General features: G+C 41.2%; 3 protein-coding genes across 3 annotated transcripts; 2 read left to right on the top strand and 1 right to left on the bottom strand.

Annotated features, from left to right (window-relative positions):
• Nucleotides 1–810: 810 nt before the first annotated feature.
• LOC104434702 (protein DMP2) lies at nucleotides 811–1,534 on the top strand. The gene has a single exon (XM_010047581.3). The coding sequence runs from the start codon at nucleotides 811–813 to the stop codon at nucleotides 1,420–1,422; it is 612 nt and encodes a 203-aa protein (XP_010045883.1). The 3' UTR covers nucleotides 1,423–1,534.
• Nucleotides 1,535–13,349: 11,815 nt separating this feature from the next.
• LOC104425287 (protein DMP2) lies at nucleotides 13,350–14,294 on the top strand. Its single transcript, XM_010037942.3, has one exon. The coding sequence runs from the start codon at nucleotides 13,411–13,413 to the stop codon at nucleotides 14,029–14,031; it is 621 nt and encodes a 206-aa protein (XP_010036244.2). The 5' UTR covers nucleotides 13,350–13,410; the 3' UTR covers nucleotides 14,032–14,294.
• Nucleotides 14,295–16,988: 2,694 nt separating this feature from the next.
• On the bottom strand, nucleotides 16,989–19,688 carry LOC104425275. Its single transcript, XM_010037930.3, has 4 exons — nucleotides 18,599–19,688; nucleotides 17,801–18,008; nucleotides 17,550–17,679; nucleotides 16,989–17,455 (listed from the first exon to the last, which is right to left on the bottom strand). Exons 1-4 carry the CDS (start codon nucleotides 19,495–19,497, stop codon nucleotides 17,202–17,204), a joined length of 1,491 nt encoding a protein of 496 aa, XP_010036232.2. The 5' UTR covers nucleotides 19,498–19,688; the 3' UTR covers nucleotides 16,989–17,201.
• Between the last annotated feature and the right edge of the window lie 481 nt (nucleotides 19,689–20,169).

Below are 20,169 nucleotides of genomic sequence, written 5' to 3'. Positions count from 1 at the left end.
AGTGCATGCAACAATTACTTATAAGATGGAACCATAAGAAGGGTTTAGGAAGATTCAAATGGGTTCAATCACTTTGGTATATAATCTTCCATAAAAGAGAAGGATATAGTCACAAGGCATAAAGGAGAAGGATATATAGTCACAAAGCATGCTCTTCACCTCATTGAAGCCTATCGATGTTATATTTTTCTCTATCTATATTTTCCAACATTGCTAATCTCAAATCATGCTTATTATACTTGGTGGTTACAATTTATGAACATCACTCATATGCAAATTTAAGCTAAAATTAAATGTGAGTGATCCCTTGATGTGTTCTTGGTTAATTAGGTTTGGAGATACTTGTGAGGCCCCAAAACATGTAGTTTGGTGTTAGGAAGTTTTCGAAACTAACAACGGCATCGAATCAAATCAATCTACTATTAAAAGCAAGATGTTTAATTACGATTTCTTGTCACAAGTCAAAGTTATCATTCTTTATCGATAGATTATCACTTGCTTAATCCATCCTCTCATCTCTTCTCACAATCGTCGACCTCCCAAAACGTGATGTAACAGCCATCGCTCTTAATTATATTCGACCTTCGAGGGGTTGGGACCAAATCGGCCGACTGCCTTTTCCCACTTCGAAAATATGGCAATTGACGCGATTTTTCGTACAAGTTACTTCCTCTTCCTCTTCCCCCAACGTCTCTCCACTTATAAATCCCCATAATCATCGGTTGCTTCAAGACATTCAAACACAACCCTTCACAAAACCCTAGCTAGCTACCTTGTTGTTTCACAAATCAATTAGCATTTTACGAGAAAATGGGCAACAAAAGCTCTGCGAAATCCAAGGCCGATTCACAGGAAACAAGCACCACCAAGAAGAAGAGCGCCTTCAACGGACTAGGCAACCTGATTAGGCTCCTTCCGACCGGGACCGTCTTCTTGTTCCAATTCCTCAACCCAGTCTTGACCAACAATGGCAAGTGCCACACCGTTAACCAGTACCTTAGTGCCATTCTAATCGGGGTTTGCGGTTTTTCGAGTTGTTTCGCTTGCTTCACTGATAGCTACAAGGGGATGCTCGGGTTGACCTACTATGGCATCGCCACGACCAAGGGCCTCTGGCCGGGCTCGAGCTCCGTGGATTTATCGAGTTATAAGCTTCGGTTTTCAGATTTTGTCCACGGTTTCATGGTGGTGATTATTTTCGCCGTCCTGGTATTGTTGGACACGAACACCATGATGTGCTTCTATCCGTCTTTCGAGAATAGGGAGAGGACTTTGACCATGGCTTTGCCACCCGTGGTCGGCGCGGTCTCAGGCGTGGTGTTCGCGTTGTTCCCAACCAAGCGCCATGGAATCGGGTATCCTGCTTCAAGTGAGACTAAGACTACCTCAGAGACCAGTACTACCTCGGAGAGCAAAGCCTAGAGGAACTTGATGATAAACATAAGTAAATATATGCATGATCCAATGTAATTACATGCCTATTTCCATATACTTGCATCCACGACTTCTCATGTTAGACCCATGTGCTCAATGAGAAGCATGTAAATACGATCGTACGTGCTTGTTGCCGTAGATCCTACATTTTATTAGTGGTGAATGATTTATCTGTATTGGAATCGACAGATTCATCAATGTCTTTTTACTAGTCTGTAAGCACGAGTGGCATATTAATCGTAGTCAACTTCTTTTACATCAGTCGAATTTAATTAAAAAAATCCGGACTTTTTAAAGTTAGTTATTTCTTAAACTAAAGAAAATTATTCCTTAAGATCTCGACATTTCAACAACTAGCGAATTGGACGACGGCTTCCTTCTTTTTCTTTCCGTTTTCCTCCCTCTTTCTTCCGTCCCGTTTTGCTCCTGGATGCATCTGATAACCGTGCATGACCTCAATCCGTCAATCACCGTGCAAGACGCAAGAGCTTACCTTGACCAACAGCCGCGATCGCGCGCCCGCCCTCAGAGCCTCCGTGCCGGCAACTTCACTGCCGTCTTCAGAGGCCTGTCCTCAAGCACCCAAAGCCTTTGTATCTCCCTCTGAGCCCCTCTCTGCACCTGCCAGTATTGAGTTGAGTTGGGCTCGTGATGCCAGATCCGACGTCGCCCAAGCCTGGCCTGGCTATGGCTGCCTGAGGCTGGGTGGCCACTGGGGAGGGGGGGTGTGGAGGTTGGGTCGCGAACCTGAACCCGAACCCTCCTATGACCTCGTCAGAAAGAGGGTAGGGGAGATTTAGGCCTCATTTGTTGTGCGGAAGAATACCCTAACTAGATGAGAAAAGTAAACAAGAATAATTAAGAACACGGAGATTTACGTGATTCGGCGAAAGATCCGCCTACGTCCACGGGAGAGAGAGACGATTTCTTATTTGAGCGTATCACAAGAGTACGAGGTATAATGTTGAAATAAATAGATCTCCCCACTTTCCTAAATCTAGTAGGAAATGAATTCCACCATAAAGATATTATCAAATTTAAAACCCAAATCTAGGAAATATATTAGGAAACAAATAGCTTGCAATCTTCAAGTCTTCCTAGATTTCCCGATTGAATTTTGTGGAATTCAAGACAATATCAGCAAATCTCCACCTTTGGCTTGAATAAACCATAAGCTTCCACTTGAACCAAGATAACGAATATATCTCTCCCTCCACCGTACCTTCGCAAAGGTACACCCGCACCTGGATCAGTGCGGCCTCCATCAACTTCAATGATGAGTGAGAGAAATCAAGTCCTTGCAGGACTTGAACTTCTCTGTAGTAACCGTCTTCGTGAGCATATCTACGGGATTATCTTTAGTATGGATTTTCTTCAAAGCAATGCTACCATTCTCCACAAATTCTCGAATTTTGTGGTACCGAACTTCAATGTGTTTCGTTCTAGAATGGAACACTTGATTATTCCTTGAGACATATTGCGCTTTGGCCATCGCAATATAATGTAGCACTTTCTTGCTTTATACCCAACTCTGTGACCGAACCGGTTAGCCATATTCCCTCCTTCGCAGCCTCAGTTACTACCATATACTCAGCTTCAGTTGTAGACAATGCTACAGTAGCTTGAAGCATTGCCTTCCACGAAATAGCTCCACCACCAAGTGTAAAGACATATCCTGTGATGGACCTTCACTTGTCCAAATCATCAGTGAAGTCTGAATCAACATAACCTGCTAAATCGATCGATCCTCCCTTGGAACTGAACATCAAACCCATTCCAATAGTTCTAGCCAAATAATGAAAGATCCACTTAATAGCTTCCCAATGCTCCTTACCCGGATTGCTCATGTATCGGCTAACGAGACTCACCGCATGAGCCAAATCTGGTCTGCTACAAACCATAGCATACATGAGGCTTCCTACTGCGCTGGCATAGGGTACTCGAGACATCTTTACAACTTCCTCATGTGAAACAGGGCATTGTTTCTCAGATAATTTGAAGTGATTTGCTAAGGGTGTACTAACCGGTTTAGCTTTACCCATGTTGAACCGCTCCAAGACCTTCTCAACATACTTCTTTTGATTTACCCAAAGCTTACTTGCATGTTTATCTCAAAAGATTTCCATGCCAAGGATCCTCTTTGCAGCACCAAGATCCTTCATATCAAACTCACTACTTAACTGAGACTTTAGGGAATTAATGTCTCTCATTTTTGTTGCAGCAATCAACATGTCATCAACATAGAGCATCAACAGAATAAGCGACTTATCATCCAAAACTTTGTAGTAGACACAAGAATCATGCACACTCCTCATGTAGCCAATACAAAGCATAAAAGAATCAAACTTTTTATTCCATTGCCTCGGAGATTGCTTCAAACCATAAAGTGATCTCTTGAGCAAACAAACATGATCCTCTTTCCCTTCCACCTTGAAGCCTTCGGGCTGCTCCATATAGATTTTCTCTTCTAAGTGACCATGAAGGAATGCCGTCTTCACATCTAGCTGCTCAAGCTCCAAGTCATACATGGCTACCATAGCTAGTAAAACACGAATTGATGTGTGTTTTACAACAGGGGAAAATATCTCGTCGTAATCAATCCCCTCCTTCTGTGCATAGCCCTTAGCAACAAGTCGGGCCTTGTATCTCTCTTGCTCTTTCTCCGTTGTTGCTTCATTTCTTTGAAGAACCCATTTGCAACCAATGACATTCTGATCCTTGGGCTTCTTCACAAGTTCCCATGTCTCATTCTTTTGTAACGATTCCATCTCCTCCATCATTGCGGTCATCCACTTTTCTTTGTGATCACTTTTCAAAGCTTCATGGTAGGAGCTTGGATCGCCAGAGCCTACGGTAAGAGCATAAGCAACCATATGCTCAAAACCGTACCTCTCCGGTGCTTTGGGAGTGCGCCTTCCTCGACCCGTCGCAATGGTACGAGGAACTTCTATCGTTTCTTTGACTTCCGGAGCTTCATCGGATGACTCGCCATTCTCTGTAGATTCTTTGGTTTTAAGCTCCACCTTAACGATAGATTTATCACTCTCCTCTTCAACAGCCGCACGTGGCACACAACTTGACTTCAACATTGCAGATTCATCGAATATAACATCCCTGCTCGTCAGAACTTTCTTCTCACTTGGATCCCATAATTTGTAGCCTTTCACTCCTTTCTCATAACCGAGAAATATGCATTGTTTTGATTTTGGATCCAATTTCGAGCGCTTCGAACTTTGCACATGTACAAAAGCAGGACAACCGAATATTCTTAAATTAGAATAATCAACAATTTTACCAGTCCATACCTCTTCAGGAATTTTGCATTTAATTGCAGTTGATGGAGACCGATTCACAAGATAACATGCCATGCAGACAGCTTCTGCCCAAAACTCCTTGCTCAGTCCCGCATGTAGTCTCATGCTTCGAGCTCTCTCTAATAAGGTCCGGTTCATCCTTTCCGCTACGCCATTCTGTTGGGGCGTATCCGGAATTGTGAAGTGACGTTTAATCCCTTCATTCTTGCAAAGCTCCATGAATGGTATTGATTTGTACTCTCCTCCATTGTCCGATCTCAAGCACTTAACCTTCTTCCCCGTTGAAGTCTCAACTTTAGCTTTCCATTCTTTGAACTTTTCAAAGACTTCACTTTTGTGTCGCATGAAGTAGACCCAAATTTTGCGAGAGAAATTGTCAATGAATGTCACGAAGTATTCTTTCCCTCCTTTTGACTTTACCGGTGAAGGACCCCATATATCCGTGTGTACATACTCGAGCACGCCCTTGCTTGTATGAGTTGCAGCATTGAACCGAACTCTGCATTGTTTTCCAAACACACAAAATTTACAAAAATCTAATTTGCATGTTTTTATACCTTTGAGTGCATTCCTCTTGTGAAGCTCCATCAATCCTCTTTCTCCCATATGCCCGAGATGCATATGCCATAGATAAGTGTTATCTATCTCCATGCTAGCATCCGTGGACACAGATGCTCCACCTTGCACTATGATTCCTATAAGTTGATATAGGTTCCCGTGCCTCTGTCCCTTAAGAACAACTAGAGCTCCCTTAATTACCTTCAAGACTCCACCTTGAGCCGTGTACTTGCATCCATTGGATTCAAGTGCTCCCAATGAGATCAAATTCTTCCTTAGACTTGGAACATGACGTACGTCTGCCAAGGTTCTAATCATGCCATCAAACATCTTGATTTTCACGATTCCAACACCCACAGTCTTGCACGAAATATCATTACCCATGAGAACTGAACCACCATCATATGCCTTGTACTCATCGAAGGCTTCTCGATGAGGACACATGTGAAAAGTGCATCCGGAGTCCATGATCCACGAATCTTCAAAGGTGTCCTTCCCCGATGATATGGACAAGACGTCCCCATCATTGGTCTCAATCTTTGTCGGCTATACTTGCCTCATCCGAGCTCGTCTTCTTTTTCTCGTTCTTATTTGGACAGAATCTCTTGGTATGCCCTTCCTGATTACACCCATAGCATCTTCCTTTGAACCTTCCCTTGGATTTTGATCGACCCCTACCGCTCGATCCTCGATCTGTTGATCTTCCTCTTCCTTGATTGTTTTTCTCCTTTGCAAAGAGTCCCTCTCCCGAAGATTTTGAACTACTTGCCTTTTCCGAGTGTCGTTTGAAATTAGGGCAGCAGTCACCTCTCTGATCTCCAGGGTTTCCTTGCCATAAAGGAGTGTAGTCACCAAGTGGTCAAACGAATCTGGCAACGATGCCAGTAGTAGAAGCGCTATGTCTTCATCCTCAAACTTTACCTCCAAGCTTGTAAGTTCAGTAATCATCTTATTGAACACGTTAAGGTGTTCCAACAGATCTCCTCCTTCACTCATCTGAAGTGAATACAATCTCTTCTTCAAGAACAACTTGTTCGTAAGAGATTTCGTCATACAAATGCTTCCGAGTTTGAGCCATACCTCCAGAGTAGATTCGATTTCCGCTACATATTGAAGGGCCTCATCCGATAGGTTCAATCGGATTGCGCTGCACGCCCTCTCCTCCATGTCAGCCCAATCATCATCAGTGATGGTGTTCGGCTTGTTTGATCTTCCCAGAAGAACCTTTGATAAACCTTGTTGAATCAATAGATCCTTCATCCTTCTCCGCCATAGTGTAAAACTATTCTTCCCGGTGAATTGTTCAATATCAAATCGAATGGTTGAACCTTTTCCAGCCATCTAGTTAGAAGTCGCAATACAGGAACAGAGAACCTGGATAGCTCTAATACCAATTGTTGTGCGGAAGAACACCCTAACTAGATGAGAAAAGTAAACAAGAATAATTAAGAACACGGAGATTTACGTGGTTCGGCAAAAGATCTGCCTACGTCCACGGGAGAGAGAGAGACGATTTCTTATTTGAGCGCATCACAAGAGTACAAGGTATAATGCTGAAATAAATAGATCTCCCCACTTTCCTAAACCTAGTAGGAAAGGAATTTCACCATAAAGATATTATCAAATTTAAAACCAAAATCTAGGAAATATATTAGGAAACAAATAGCTTGCAATCTTCAAGTCTTCCTAGATTTCCCGATTGAATTTTGTGGAATTCAAGACAATATCAGAATTATTGATTTCAGATGATGCGAGATTTAGCATGGGTGGCGACGCCGGGGTGATCTCCAAGCCTTGAAAAGAGGAGGGGGATCCAGAGAGCGGAGGCGGGAGCTGCCGCTGATGCGAGGTAGATGGTGGAGCTCAAGTCCGGCGAGTGAAGAATGTACAAGTAAGATGACAGTGACATCCTCACTGAAATTCTCACGTAACCTTTTGACGAAATACTATTGAGAAAAGATTGGGCTTTAGGCGATTTTGGCGGTTGGTGACAAAAGTTCATCCGTGTTTTCTTCTCTAAGGTATATTCTCGAGTGCTTCTCATACGTCAAAACAATTTAATATTTTTAATAAAGAATATACATTAATTTCTACTAGCCGGTCCAGTTGAGCCTTGCTTCCTAGAGTTTCTCACCAGCAATGGATCAAAGTCTTGTAGAGAATGGAGTGTAGACCAAGCTGTGACTAATATCCAAGTAAACACGCGACTCAAGACTGGATGAGGTGTTATTATCGGCAAGGCTTTCATCACATGAGCCCTTGTTGATGGCCATACCGATCACAAGAGTCTTTGTCGATGGCCATTTTTATCAATAACCATGATCAGCTATTGATATACAATAGCGGCTGGTTGATGATCGTCATCATAAAGCTAATTGCAGAAGATATAGATTGAAAGGAATCGATTAACAGCCGAATGAGGAACCATGTGAAAAGAAAACTAACCCTCTGGTGGGTAAAGTGGGTGCGAATTTCAGGCAGAGTGGTATTTGAAGTTAAAATTGCTTGCGGATAAGCCAATGGAGTACAAAAGGTCAGATTTGAAGACGAATTCAAAGAAGTAACGCCTTGGATGAGAGTCAAAGTGGCGACAAGTAAAAGTCCGGCATTAAGGCGCGAATTTGAAGGAGTAACCGCTTGGACATAAAAAATCGTGGCAATATGAAGATGTGGAGCCCGAAGGTTTTGAGATGTGAAGGCATAGTTAAAACTGCTGAAAAGCTGTTTTATGGATAGTTATGTTGTAAATAAGAACTAGTGCTCGCGTGCAGTGGAGCCACTCTAGAACAAACAAACAAAATTTGTTACCTTTTAATTATCTTTCAGTTTGTATTTTGGTTGTAACTTTCAGATCTTCGTTGTCTATTAAATTCCGGTGTTGTATCTCTATGTTATCATGCTTTGTCGTTGATTAAAATCCGACAAAGATTTGTGTACTACGACGTCGATTAAAGTCTGTTGTAGTATATCCATCGCTTTCCTTGTATTGCAGCAATACATCTTGTCCAGAATTGTCATAGGACTTGCCTCTTCTTATAAAAATTGAAAAATGACTTTCGATGAAAAGTATTTTGTCATCCTATCCACTTAGCAAAAAAGTTACAGAACCTCTTTCATGGATTTCCTAGTGTTCTCAAGGTCGCATGATACCCTCTGAACTTTAAAATGTAATCGAAGTCACATCTTCCCTACTGTCCGAATTATGGTTGAAGTTCACTTGGCACATTCAAATTAATTAAGTGCATAATCTTTCTACTGTTTTGTCAATAACTAAAGGGTGTGTCATGAGCTTATTGTAAAAACTTGTTCGTGCCACTCATGACTTTGAATCCGTAAACGCACCAGAAATTTGTCCGAAGGGTTTGCTGTCCAAATATTTCATATCTTTGCAAGGGCCATTTTACACAAATGTTAAGGGCATGTTTGACAATTTGCCAAATAATGACTGATTTTATTCTTTTGTTTTTGAAAATAAATTTGAAACAGAAATCCATTTGGTTTATTCCCGATAACAAATTTGTTCCCAAGAAGAGATTTGGAATAGAATCAATAAGAAAAAAAAAATATTGCTTTTTTGTTCCTAGGAACAATTCCAGAATCAAGTTAATTTAAATTTCTTTTTTCTCTTCTTTTTTTCTTCTTGTTCTTCCTTCTCTCTTCTTCTTCCATCATCGCTGGTCTCGACAACCTATTGGGCGAGGTCCGGTGAGCTCGCTGGAGGCTCACCCAGTCACCGGCGAGTGTCGCTTGGCTGGGCGAGGCTCGGTCGAGCTTGGGCTGGGCAAGGCTTGACCTTGTCTAGATTTGGCGAGGTTGAGCTCGTCCAACCATCGGTGGGGCTCGACCTCAGTGGTCGTGAGGTTGGCCTGGCCCAACCAAGGCTCAACTAGAATCAAGCCAACCCAAATTCTTTTTTTTATGTTATTCTTCTTTCTACTCTCTTCTTCTTCCACCACTACAAGTCTCCGATCGGTTGAGCGAGGTTCGACAAGCTCGCTGGAGCCTCATCTACCGAGCCTTGGCTAGATGAGCCTCACCTAGTTGTGGCACGGCTAGATGGTCTCATTGAGGGTTGGCGACACTCTGGCGTGGTTGCCGGCCCTCGTTTAGCCAATCGTCGGTCATTCCAATGCCGGCGACAGGCCAAAGGTTGAAGAAGAAGAGAAAAAAAGAAAAGAAGAAAAGAAGAAAAGAATAACATTATTAAAAATTTAAAAGAAAATGGTTTGAATTGGAATTTTGAGAATGGAGCCAAATGTAATTCTATTCTGGGAATAAAAATTTTGGGCAATGACCAATTGCCTTCAAATGTTAGAAATTGTTTATGGGAATATAATAAAAAAGGATCATTTTTGATTAAAAATTATTTCCGAGAATAGAATGGTTGCTGAACGAACTATGATTGTATGAGTAGGGAAGTTTGCAACTGAGGGAGTGCACGGGGATGCACACCCGTCCTTATTGTTATGGTTGCTGACCCACGCTTCATGCGTTGAATTTCAAGTAAAATTCATTGCGTCGAGATATTAAATTCAAAATCATAGAAATTTGAATTCAAAAGAAAGTAGAAATTTAAATATATCGCAGATGATTTCTACGAATATTATCCCCTACAAATAATATATTATCCATGAATGTAATCCCTTTCAAACATAATAGTGGACAATCCTTTTCGTTCTACACTTAGTCCGGTCGCGAGAGTTATTGGGTTAGTTAAGATTCATTGACGAATATATCTCAAGTTGCCCCATCAACCATAGCTTGTGCAATGAAAACAAGTTTCTTGGAACCACATCCGGAGCTTTCTATCTCGATAAGCTGTCCAGCACTATTGAAGTGGGCTATCACGACTTTCTTACTAAGGCGCGAATCTGAAGGAGTAACTGCTTGGATATAAAAGGTCGTGGCAATATGAAGACGTGAAGCCAAAAGGTTTTTTCTTTTTTTTTGGTCGGTCTTACTCTATTCCTATTCTAACACTACTCTCAAACTTTTGCCTTACCTCATTATTGTCCAAATATTTCATATCTTTGCAAGGGCCATTTTACACAAACGTTAAGGGCAATGACTAATTATATTATTTTGTTTATGAGAATAAATTTAGAACAAAATCCGTTTGGTTTGTTTCGGTAACAAATTTGTTCCCGAGAAGAGATTTGGAACATAATCAATGAGTTAAAAAGAAAAGTTGCTTCTTTGTTCTTAGAAACAATTCTAGAATCAAGCCAACCCAAATTTTTTTTTTCTCTTCTTCCTACTCTCTTCTTCTTCTTCCATCGCTGTTGGTCTTCAACGATCGGTTGGGCGAGGTCTAGCAAGTTCGCTGGAGGCTCACCTAGCCATTGGTGAGCCTCGCTTGGCTGAGTGAGGCTTGGCCGAGCTCACCCAATCGTCTCCGGGGCTCGACCTCGCTAGGCCACCGTGAAGTCGGCCTCGCCTAGCTGCGGACGAGGCTTGGTTGATGAGGTGCGGCCTTCTGGGGCTGGCGACACTTTGGTGAGGTCGCCGGCCCTTGTTTGGCCGGTCATCGGTCATCCTAAGGTTGGTGACTAGCCAAAGGTTGAAGAAGAAGAGAAAGAAAAGAAAAAAAGAAAAGAAGAAAAGAATAAAAAAGAATAAAATTATTAAAAAGTTAAAAGAAAATAATTTGGATTAAAAATTTTGAGAATGATCTTTTGAATGCAATTTTATTCTGGGAATAAAAATTTTGGACAGTTACCAAATATCTTCAAGTGCTTAGAAATTGTTCTCGAGAACAGAATAAAAAAATAATTTTCAATTATAAATTATTTTTGAGAATGAAATGGTTGTTAAACACACTATAATTATACGAATAGGGCAATTCGAGACTGAGGGAATGTACGGGAATGCGCACCCATCCTTATTGTTATCATTAGTTGCTGACCCGCGCTTCGTGCGTTGAATTTTGAGTAAATTCATTGCGTCGAGATATTAATATTCAAATCATAGAAACTTGAATTCAAAAGAAAGTAGACATTTAAATACCTAAAATATGATTTCTACGAATATTATCCCCTACAAATAATATATTATCCATGAATATAATCCCTTTCAAACATAATAGTGGACAATCCTTTTCGTTCTACCCTTAGTCCGGTCGCGAGAGTTATTGGGTTGGTTAAGATTCAATGACAAATATATCTGAAGTTGCCCCCTCAACATTGGCTTGTGCAATGAGAACAAGTTTCTTGGAACCACCTCCGTAGCTTTCTATCTCGATAAGCTATCCAGCACTATTGAAGTGGGCTATCACGACTTGCGAGATTAGTCGTGTTCTTTATTTAGCTGTAAAACTTGACGTCATAAAAAATTAATTACCGTTAATTATTTACATATAGCTACATGCAAAATTGTCCAAAATGTTTTAAATTTATTACACTTTTGCTAATTGAGTATTAAACTTTTCAATTTTACCAATGAGTTTTAAACTTTTTACGTTTTGACAATTGAGTTCATTTGGCCTATCTAAATTATAAATCACTGACGTGCATGCAAACTTTTTTACTTGGCACCATAAACATTGATGCGGACAATTTTTAATGATATTTCGATATTATTTTATTAATTTTATTTACCTTATCCTTTATCCTTTTTCTTTTCTTCTTTTACTAACCAAGGGCAATGGCACTCTCGCCCAGATATGGGGAGGGTTGGTTGGTGGCTTCGCCAATGTAGGGTTAGGAAAAAGAAAAAAAAAGGAAAAAAGAAAATAAAAAAATGATAAAAATATTATTAAAAATTATTTATGTCAATGCCAATAGTGTCATGTAAGACAGCCGATGTTCACGTTAGCGATTGTTAACTAAACTTGATAGGATTGACTCAATTGGTAAAACGTGAAAAAGATTTATAATTCAATTGACAAAATTAAAAGATTTAAGACTAAATTGAAAAGATTATGTAATATGTTTGAGACTTTTGGACATTTTTCACTAAATACACCCCCTAAAAGAAGGAAACTTGGAAAAGAAAAGGAGGATCACCACCTAAACTCATATTTCCATTCCATGTTTTGGTTCATTTCCTTTTTATTCGTGGTTTACCGGCATGGATATCACCTCACATATTTATTTAGCTAAGTTTGTGTGTGGATAATGATCGTAATTTAATCCACCAATTAAAAGTATGATTGGAGAAAGTTTCCATCGATCAAGATGGAGGAAAATATAGTCCGAACAAGAATGCAATTGAGTAGATGCATATGGTAACTTATATGCAAAAAAAAATTGATTGTGGGTGCACCCACGTACGTGACGCATGCAACAACCTGCACATGAGATAGAATCATAAGATGGGTGTAGGAAGATTCAAATGGGTTCAATCACTTTCGGACTTAACCTCCCATAAAAAATATTATAGTTCTAAAAGCATGATCTTGACCTCATTGAAGCCTGCTGAGGCTATAATTTCCTCCATTGCTGGTTGGATGAAATTTTCTCAAACCATGCTTATTATAATTGGTGGTTGCAAGTTATGAATATCACGTACATGTAAATTTAAACTAAAATTAAAAGCAGATGATCTCCATTCACCAATCAGGAACATGGTTGAATGACATTACCTCTATATAAAGTGTGGGTTTGGTTAATAAGGTTTGAAGATACTTATAAGGCCGGAAAACAATACTTTAGTGTTAGCAAGTGTTTGACACTTAAAGATAATGCCGAACCAAGTCTAGTTACCATAAAATGCATTACGCTGAGTATGATTTCTTGTGACAAGTGAAAACTATCCTTTTTAATTAATGGAGTATCACTTGCTCACTCCATCCTCTCCTCTCTTCTGACACTCGTCAATTTCCCAAAACGTGATGAAACGATCTCTTGCTCGTCATAAGATTCGACCGTCGAACTGAAATTGGCCAACTCTCTACGGTTGTACGCAAAACCTTCACACTTTAGAATATGGCAATTTCATTTTTCGTACAAGCAACTTCCTCTTCTTCTTCCCCAACTTCGCTCCACGTATAAATAACCTAATTGGTGCTTGTTTAAAAGACACACACAAACACAACTCCATATACTTCATAAAACCCTAGCCAGCTTGCTATTTTTGCAAAGCAATAGGCTTTTTCCAAAAGAAAATGGGCAACAAAAGCTCTTCGAAGTCCAAGACCGATTCTCAGCAAACAAACACCACCAAGAGGATCACATTCAATGGACTAGGCAACCTCATTAGGCTCCTTCCCACCGGGACCGTCTTCTTGTTCCAATTCCTCAACCCCGTCTTGACGAACAACGGCAAGTGCCACGCTGTTAACAAGTACCTGAGTGCCCTACTAATCGGAGCTTGTGGCCTTTCGTGTAGCCTTGCTTGCTTCACTGATAGCTACACAGGGAGTGACGGGGAAACCCACTACGGGTTCGCCACGGCCAAGGGACTCTGGCCTAGCTCTAGCTCTAGCTCGAGCTCGAGCTCGAGCTCTGGTGATTCTGTGGACTTGTCGAAGTATAAGCTTCGGTTCGGAGATTTCGTCCATGCTTTCTTTGTGGTGATTGTTTTCGCAGTTCTGGTGTTGTTGGATAGCAACACCATGCGGTGCTTCTATCCGTCTTTCGAGAATACGGAGAAGACTTTGTTCATGGTCATGCCAACTGTGATCGGCACCATCTCAGGCGCGGTGTTCATGTTGTTCCCAACCTCGCGCCACGGAATTGGGTATCCTTCAAGTGACACTAGCACTACCTCGGAGAGCAAAGCTTAAAGAGCTTGACGATACACATAAGTACACACGTGCACGGAACAATGTAACCACATGCTTGTTTCCAAATACTTGCATTTACGACTTCTCGTAGTAGACTAATTTGCTCTAGAACGAATGTGTGATTACATGTATTTGTTTCTGTAGATCTTACGTTGTATTGGTAGATAAAGGATCTATTTGTTTTGGTATCAACAAATTCATCCATATCTTTTGATTAGCATGTCATCATGATTGTCATATGAATTATGTTCAACTTCATTTACAGCCGCCATATTTTGTTTCAAGGATCCAAATTTTCTGAAGATGGCTTTCTTTGAATTTAGATAATGTTACCCCTCAAGCTATGAGCAACAATAGCAATTATCAAATTGGACGTTTCAAATCGGGTCTACTTTTTTCCCTTTTTCCCCTCTTTCTTCTATCTCATTTTCCCCCTGTACGCGTCTGATGACTGTGCATGACCTCAGTCGCTCGATCACTTTCCGTGACGCAGAGCCAACCTCGACCTACGGCCACAACCGCGCCTCCTCCACCAGACCCCATGGGGCAGGGTGGTGACGCCGGGGTGGTTGCGACCTGGGTTGTCTCGAGGTCTCGGCGACCAACCCTCGAACAGGGGTGCCGTGAACGCGAGCTAGACGGTGGAGCTCAAGTCCGGCCAATGGACACGACCTAGACTACGGTGACTGGAGGCACCGGCCGCGAGGGGACTGGGATTGACGGGGCGCGGTGGCTACATCAGTGGCAGACGAAGGAGGGGGGAGAGAGAGAAAATTGAGAGAGAGAGAGAGAAAATAGTATTGAGGGAAGATATGAGCCACAGGCGATTGGAGGTAGCTCACAAAATTTTATTCGTGTCTTCTTTTCTAAGTTATATTTTCCTGAGTGTTTCATACGTCGTAATTGCTTAAAATTTAGGATTAAGGATATACGTTAATAATTTTATGTATCTTAGCCGCTCAATAGAACCTTAGCTTCCTAATGTTTCTCGGCAGCAATCAATCAAACTCACATTGACATTGGAGTACAGATGAAGCCGTGACTAATAATGGATAATTTGTACTTACTTACCAAAAGTGTTTAGTGTTATCTGACAAAAATTAGCCTTCAACTTTGTTAAGCATGTATTGATATTTATAACATATTCACAAAACCTATATCAAAAGCATTCGGGAAATTCACAATGAATACATTTTGATCAATTTGAAAGGTCTTGGAATCTTAAAATTGACTTGACAATATGCGTTACGACCTCCAGATCAAATTTCGTGGAGGAAAATTCTCCAAAATACAATTAGAAAACAGTTAATTATGAATTTGGTCGGTTACTACTTCCCTTAGTTAAATTTACAAGAACTTCTTGTTTTATTCTTTATGGGTTGTTAACCATGCCCTCAACCATAAGCTTAAATTTGAGTTTGAATGTGAAGAAAGCATGACTAGCTACATTCGATATCAATCAAAATTACTTAAAGATTAGATGAAAGAACAAACGAATGATTCAAGGACTAACTACTGAATCACAAATAAAAAACAAGGAATAGATTCATTTTCTTACAAGTCAAATTTAACAATGTTAAATCGTCAACGGATTGATTGATTCATGATCATAAAAGGAGAAATGTGTTTTTTCAACTTTAACACATAGTTTTACTTTAAAATAGATACTTCTTTTATTTTTAAAAATACCAAGATGAAAGGGGATTCGTTAACTAATTTCTTTTTAAAAACTTAGCTAATAATGGTGTCAAGAGATGAAATAGTGCGATCAATTTTTTTTTTTTTTTTTGAATGTGAGGGGTAAGGTTAACTATTCACACTGAACGAAATCTCGTGGTTAAAGGGTAATTTGGTCAGTTAACATAAAATAGCGGGTTTTAGCTAGAAGTGGTGCGGAAATAGCGCCACTTTATAACAACAATATAATCTAATATTAGTATTAATCATGGGAAACTTTTTGGGGCAAAAAGGCAAGTGGGTCTGGCCCAAGAGGGGCCAGCATAGTTCGGCAGGTGGGGGTCTCAGCCTCAACATCTGAAAATTGGTCATCTTCATGGCGCGTCCGGTTCACAAGATTAACTATTTCCTTCCTTGTCTATTTCTCATGAGATGCTTGTTCCTCCGATTGGTTCAAAAATGGATTAGGGAAAAACGTTCCTGTGCGAATTTGTGTGGAAACTCTTTCACATGGATTTCCCAGTGTTCTCGGCGTGGCATGATGCATTAGCAAACTCTGGAACGAAATCAAAATCACATCCTCCCAGCCGTCCAAATCTCGGATTGAAAATCATTTTCTATCGTTTCGCATGACCAAAGAGTGTGTCATGAGCTTGTTGTAAACAAATGTTGATGCCACACATGGCTTAGCCTCAACATCTGAAAATTGGTCATCTTCATGGCGCGTCTGGTTCACAAGAATAACTATTTCCTTCCTTGTCTATTTCTCATGAGATACTTGTTCCTCTGATTGGTTCAAAAATGGATTAGGGAAAAACGTTCCTGTGCGAATTTGTGTGGAAACTCTTTCACATGGATTTCCCAGTGTTCTCGGCGTGGCATGATGCATTAGCAAACTCTGGAACGAAATCAAAATCACATCCTCCCAGCCGTCCAAATCTCGGATTGAAAATCATTTTCTATCGTTTCGCATGACCAAAGAGTGTGTCATGAGCTTGTTGTAAACAAATGTTGATGCCACACATGGCTTAGATTCCATATGCCCATCAGAAGTTTGTCCAAAGCGTTCTAGATTTAGTCCATTTGTTTGATCTGATAAAAATTTCGAGGTGAGGAGCCAATTGATTGTGTTTGTTAATCTCGAGAGATATTGAGTTGGTTAAGACTCAATATCGAAATGTGTCTTATGTTGCTCGATTGGTGATTGTAAGTACAATGAATTCAATTTCCTAAGAGCCGGCCTAGAGCTTTCTATCTCTATATAGAAATCCAGTACCCAATGACAGGGGAATATCAGGACATGTGAGATTAATTGTGAGACTTCTAAGAAGTTAGAACACTTCAGCCCCCCTAAAAAGGGATACACAACTCTTCCTCCAACATGGAGGAGAGACCATATAAAAATTATCAGTGGAAGCCCAGAAATTGGGCTTGGCTAATGCAATAAAAATAAGAAAAAAAGAAAAAAAATTTGCAGTTCACCCTATAATTTTTTAGGCTTTTACTTGCCATATACTTCTCCAAGGGTATCTCACCTTCAAAGCCATCTGTCTTGCCTTCTTCTGTCTGAGAGGGTCTTTCCTAGGCTTACAACCTGTTTTAACAACGTCAACCTTGACTATGTGGTGGTCTGAAGTGCCCTTAGATGAGATCACTGAGTATGAATTGGGCACAAACTTGTAAGGTGCCTCTGGAGATGCCCAGACGTAGTCCACACGTGTGCCATACTTGCACGTGCCTTGCACATCTGGCAAGAGCCAAGAGAAGAGATTAGACTCATGGGGAGTGTACTTTTTCTTTTTATGGAGGCATGTGAGCTAGGTAGGACAAGGAGCACGTACTTTGACCTTTTGCAATGATGACCACAGGCTCACAATCCCCAGCAGAGTTCTTTGCATCAATGTAATCTTTCCCCTTCAAAAACTTGGTTACTTCAACCTTTGGTGTGGGCTTCCCTATGTCCTCATAATACTACATAGGAAAGCAACATAGACGGTTTCAGAAGTACACAAACAGAAGAAAATAGCAACTTTTTAATCAGGGTTTTTTTTTTCCAGAAAAGAGAAATTATGTTTCTTTTTCTTGAATTTACCTTGACAATGTCCATCCATCTAGAGATGGAGTAATCTGATTCATCCAGTGAGTTGAGGCCACCTGCGAGGATGTGAGGAGGGTCATATGACTGAACGATTGCTCTGATCTGCCTCATCCTCCAGAACTCATCCAGGTGGTCCAGCTGTGTGCAGTTGAAGCTAAGCTCTCCTGCCCATGGCACATCTATGGTGGCCTTCAACACATTCCTGGTCATCACCCACAAATCCAATCATGTCCACTGACATTGAGCTCATGTGGACTTGTGTTTTGGGATTTATGATTAGCCCGCCATGAGAGGACAACAATTTTAACATGATTCCACGGATAACATGACTTAATTGAGACGAAGATGATAAAAATCACTGAATTGGGACTCGAAACTCGGCACTACTTGAGCATATGATTACCTTGAACTTAAAATTTTCCCTTTCTATCCCTTCTGCGGGGATAGTTTATTAATTTGAAAGGCACCAAATGGTGGGTCACGATGGGAGTGCAGTAAAACTGAAGTGAAGTTTCAGTTTCATCCCCGAGATGTGGCTACTCTTTAAGCTTCTAATCATACTAAAAACAGAGCACAACTCCCTCTCAAGAGGTTAACAATAGCCAAAAATTCTACTTGCTGATATGTCAAATGACAGACTCAATTTTCCAGATAAGAAATTTGCTGATTGACCCCTCAAGCACTCAATTAAAATGCCTACACGGCAAGCGCTGCAGAGCACAAGATACCATGCTTTTCCTTGACCAATGCAATGATTTTAGGAGGATGATAACGAGATGACTGAGCAAGCACCTGAAGTCGTCATCGTCAGCTATCTTCTGAACCCGCCACCGCTTGATTGGCCACCTCGACAGGATCGCGTTGCCATACTCAGGAGCCCAGCTCTCAGCAAACACGTAGTCCATTCCCAGAGCACTTGCCAGGTCGGAAAGCGGCCTCATTCCCTTCTCTTCCTCAGCCTTCACATCTTGCAATGCCAAAATGTCAGCGTTCACCTCCCTAAGCACTTCTAAGATGCTCTTGCCACTCCTCAGATTCTCTTCGTGATTGCTCCTGGAATTTCCCAGGGCTAAGCTGTAGGGGAAACATATCGGTGATCTGACAGGGACTTTGCTTCGAGTGTTGGCACTGCTGGTGATCATGATCGGCGGGCTCTTGACATCATTCTCTTGAATGAAGCCAAGCAGCTTGCTATTGGCTATGGAGATCTCGTTCTCGGGCAGATTTATCGAGACCTTCAGATTCGACCTAGCAGGCCTACCGTTCACAGATGGGTGCAGAGGAGACTGCTTCAATATGCTCCTAGGCTGAGAATCAAGTCCTGGCTTCTGCTGATTATTACCAAACACGAAGTAATGTTCCTCTTCTTCTTCGTGATCGAACACAGAGGTTTCATCGTGATTTGGGACGGCGGGCGCGAGAGAGAACATCGCTACGTTGAATGTTGCGACCCGGATCGGCCTCTCTGGGAAAGAGAAACTGAATTGGCCATTGTTCGAACTGTTCTTGGCACCTAGCGATTCACCGGAACGGACTCTTGAGCCAAATTTTCTCAATCTCTTGACGACGATCTTTAGACGTGGCCGCTTCTTAGTCAGCCTCCGCATTCGCGAGCAGAGAATCCGGACTTTTCGGCGTAGCACACTCAGTATGTGAGCTGAATGCTCAGTGCACAAAGCTTCATGGGCCATGTATCTGTTAAAGAAACAAAACGATGCTTTTAGCACATCATGAGCACCTTTCTTCACAAGATTAGAGCAAACGAAAATCTTTGTTCATGGCAAGATTGAGGGTCCTGAGAAAGATGATAAATAAGAGAGTTAGTAGAAAACAGATGAGGACATTGGACAAAGGTTGAAAAATGTTGTAAACGACAATGTTGAGGGGGAGAGAGAGGGGAGGGGGAGGGATATATACCCACCAAACTCCAACTGCTCCAATGAAAAAGGTGGAGGCTTGAGTTTGACTATAAGCACGAAAACTGTTGGGCTCCTTTTCCAAAGTACCAACTGCTACCAATCGCATGTGAACTTTTGAGCCCAAAACATAATAAATTTACATAATTAAGGATGGAAATTAGAAAATAGGGTCATGATTAAACGTAGAAGCAATGATCTTTGCTACCCTCCTCAAAAGTTATACAGCTGGGAAGTCAGTTTTCATGTGTAGAGCTTCAAGAACTCAAAAGAATCATATGACGAGTTGGGCGAATATATTTGCAAATAAGACTAGGTTCTGTCCTCGGTTTATGATCCTTCTAAGGAAAACACAACTTATGAGGAAAGGTCGAGCCAACGATGATTGTGGTCCGGAAAAGGTTGACTTATGTGTAGGATTGCTTGTCTTGGACGGTGGTGAGCGGT

Source organism: Eucalyptus grandis, chromosome 2 (genome assembly GCF_016545825.1).
Source record: "Eucalyptus grandis isolate ANBG69807.140 chromosome 2, ASM1654582v1, whole genome shotgun sequence".
NCBI classification, from domain to species: domain Eukaryota; kingdom Viridiplantae; phylum Streptophyta; class Magnoliopsida; order Myrtales; family Myrtaceae; genus Eucalyptus; species Eucalyptus grandis.
This window is presented reverse-complemented; position numbering and strand designations above follow the sequence as displayed.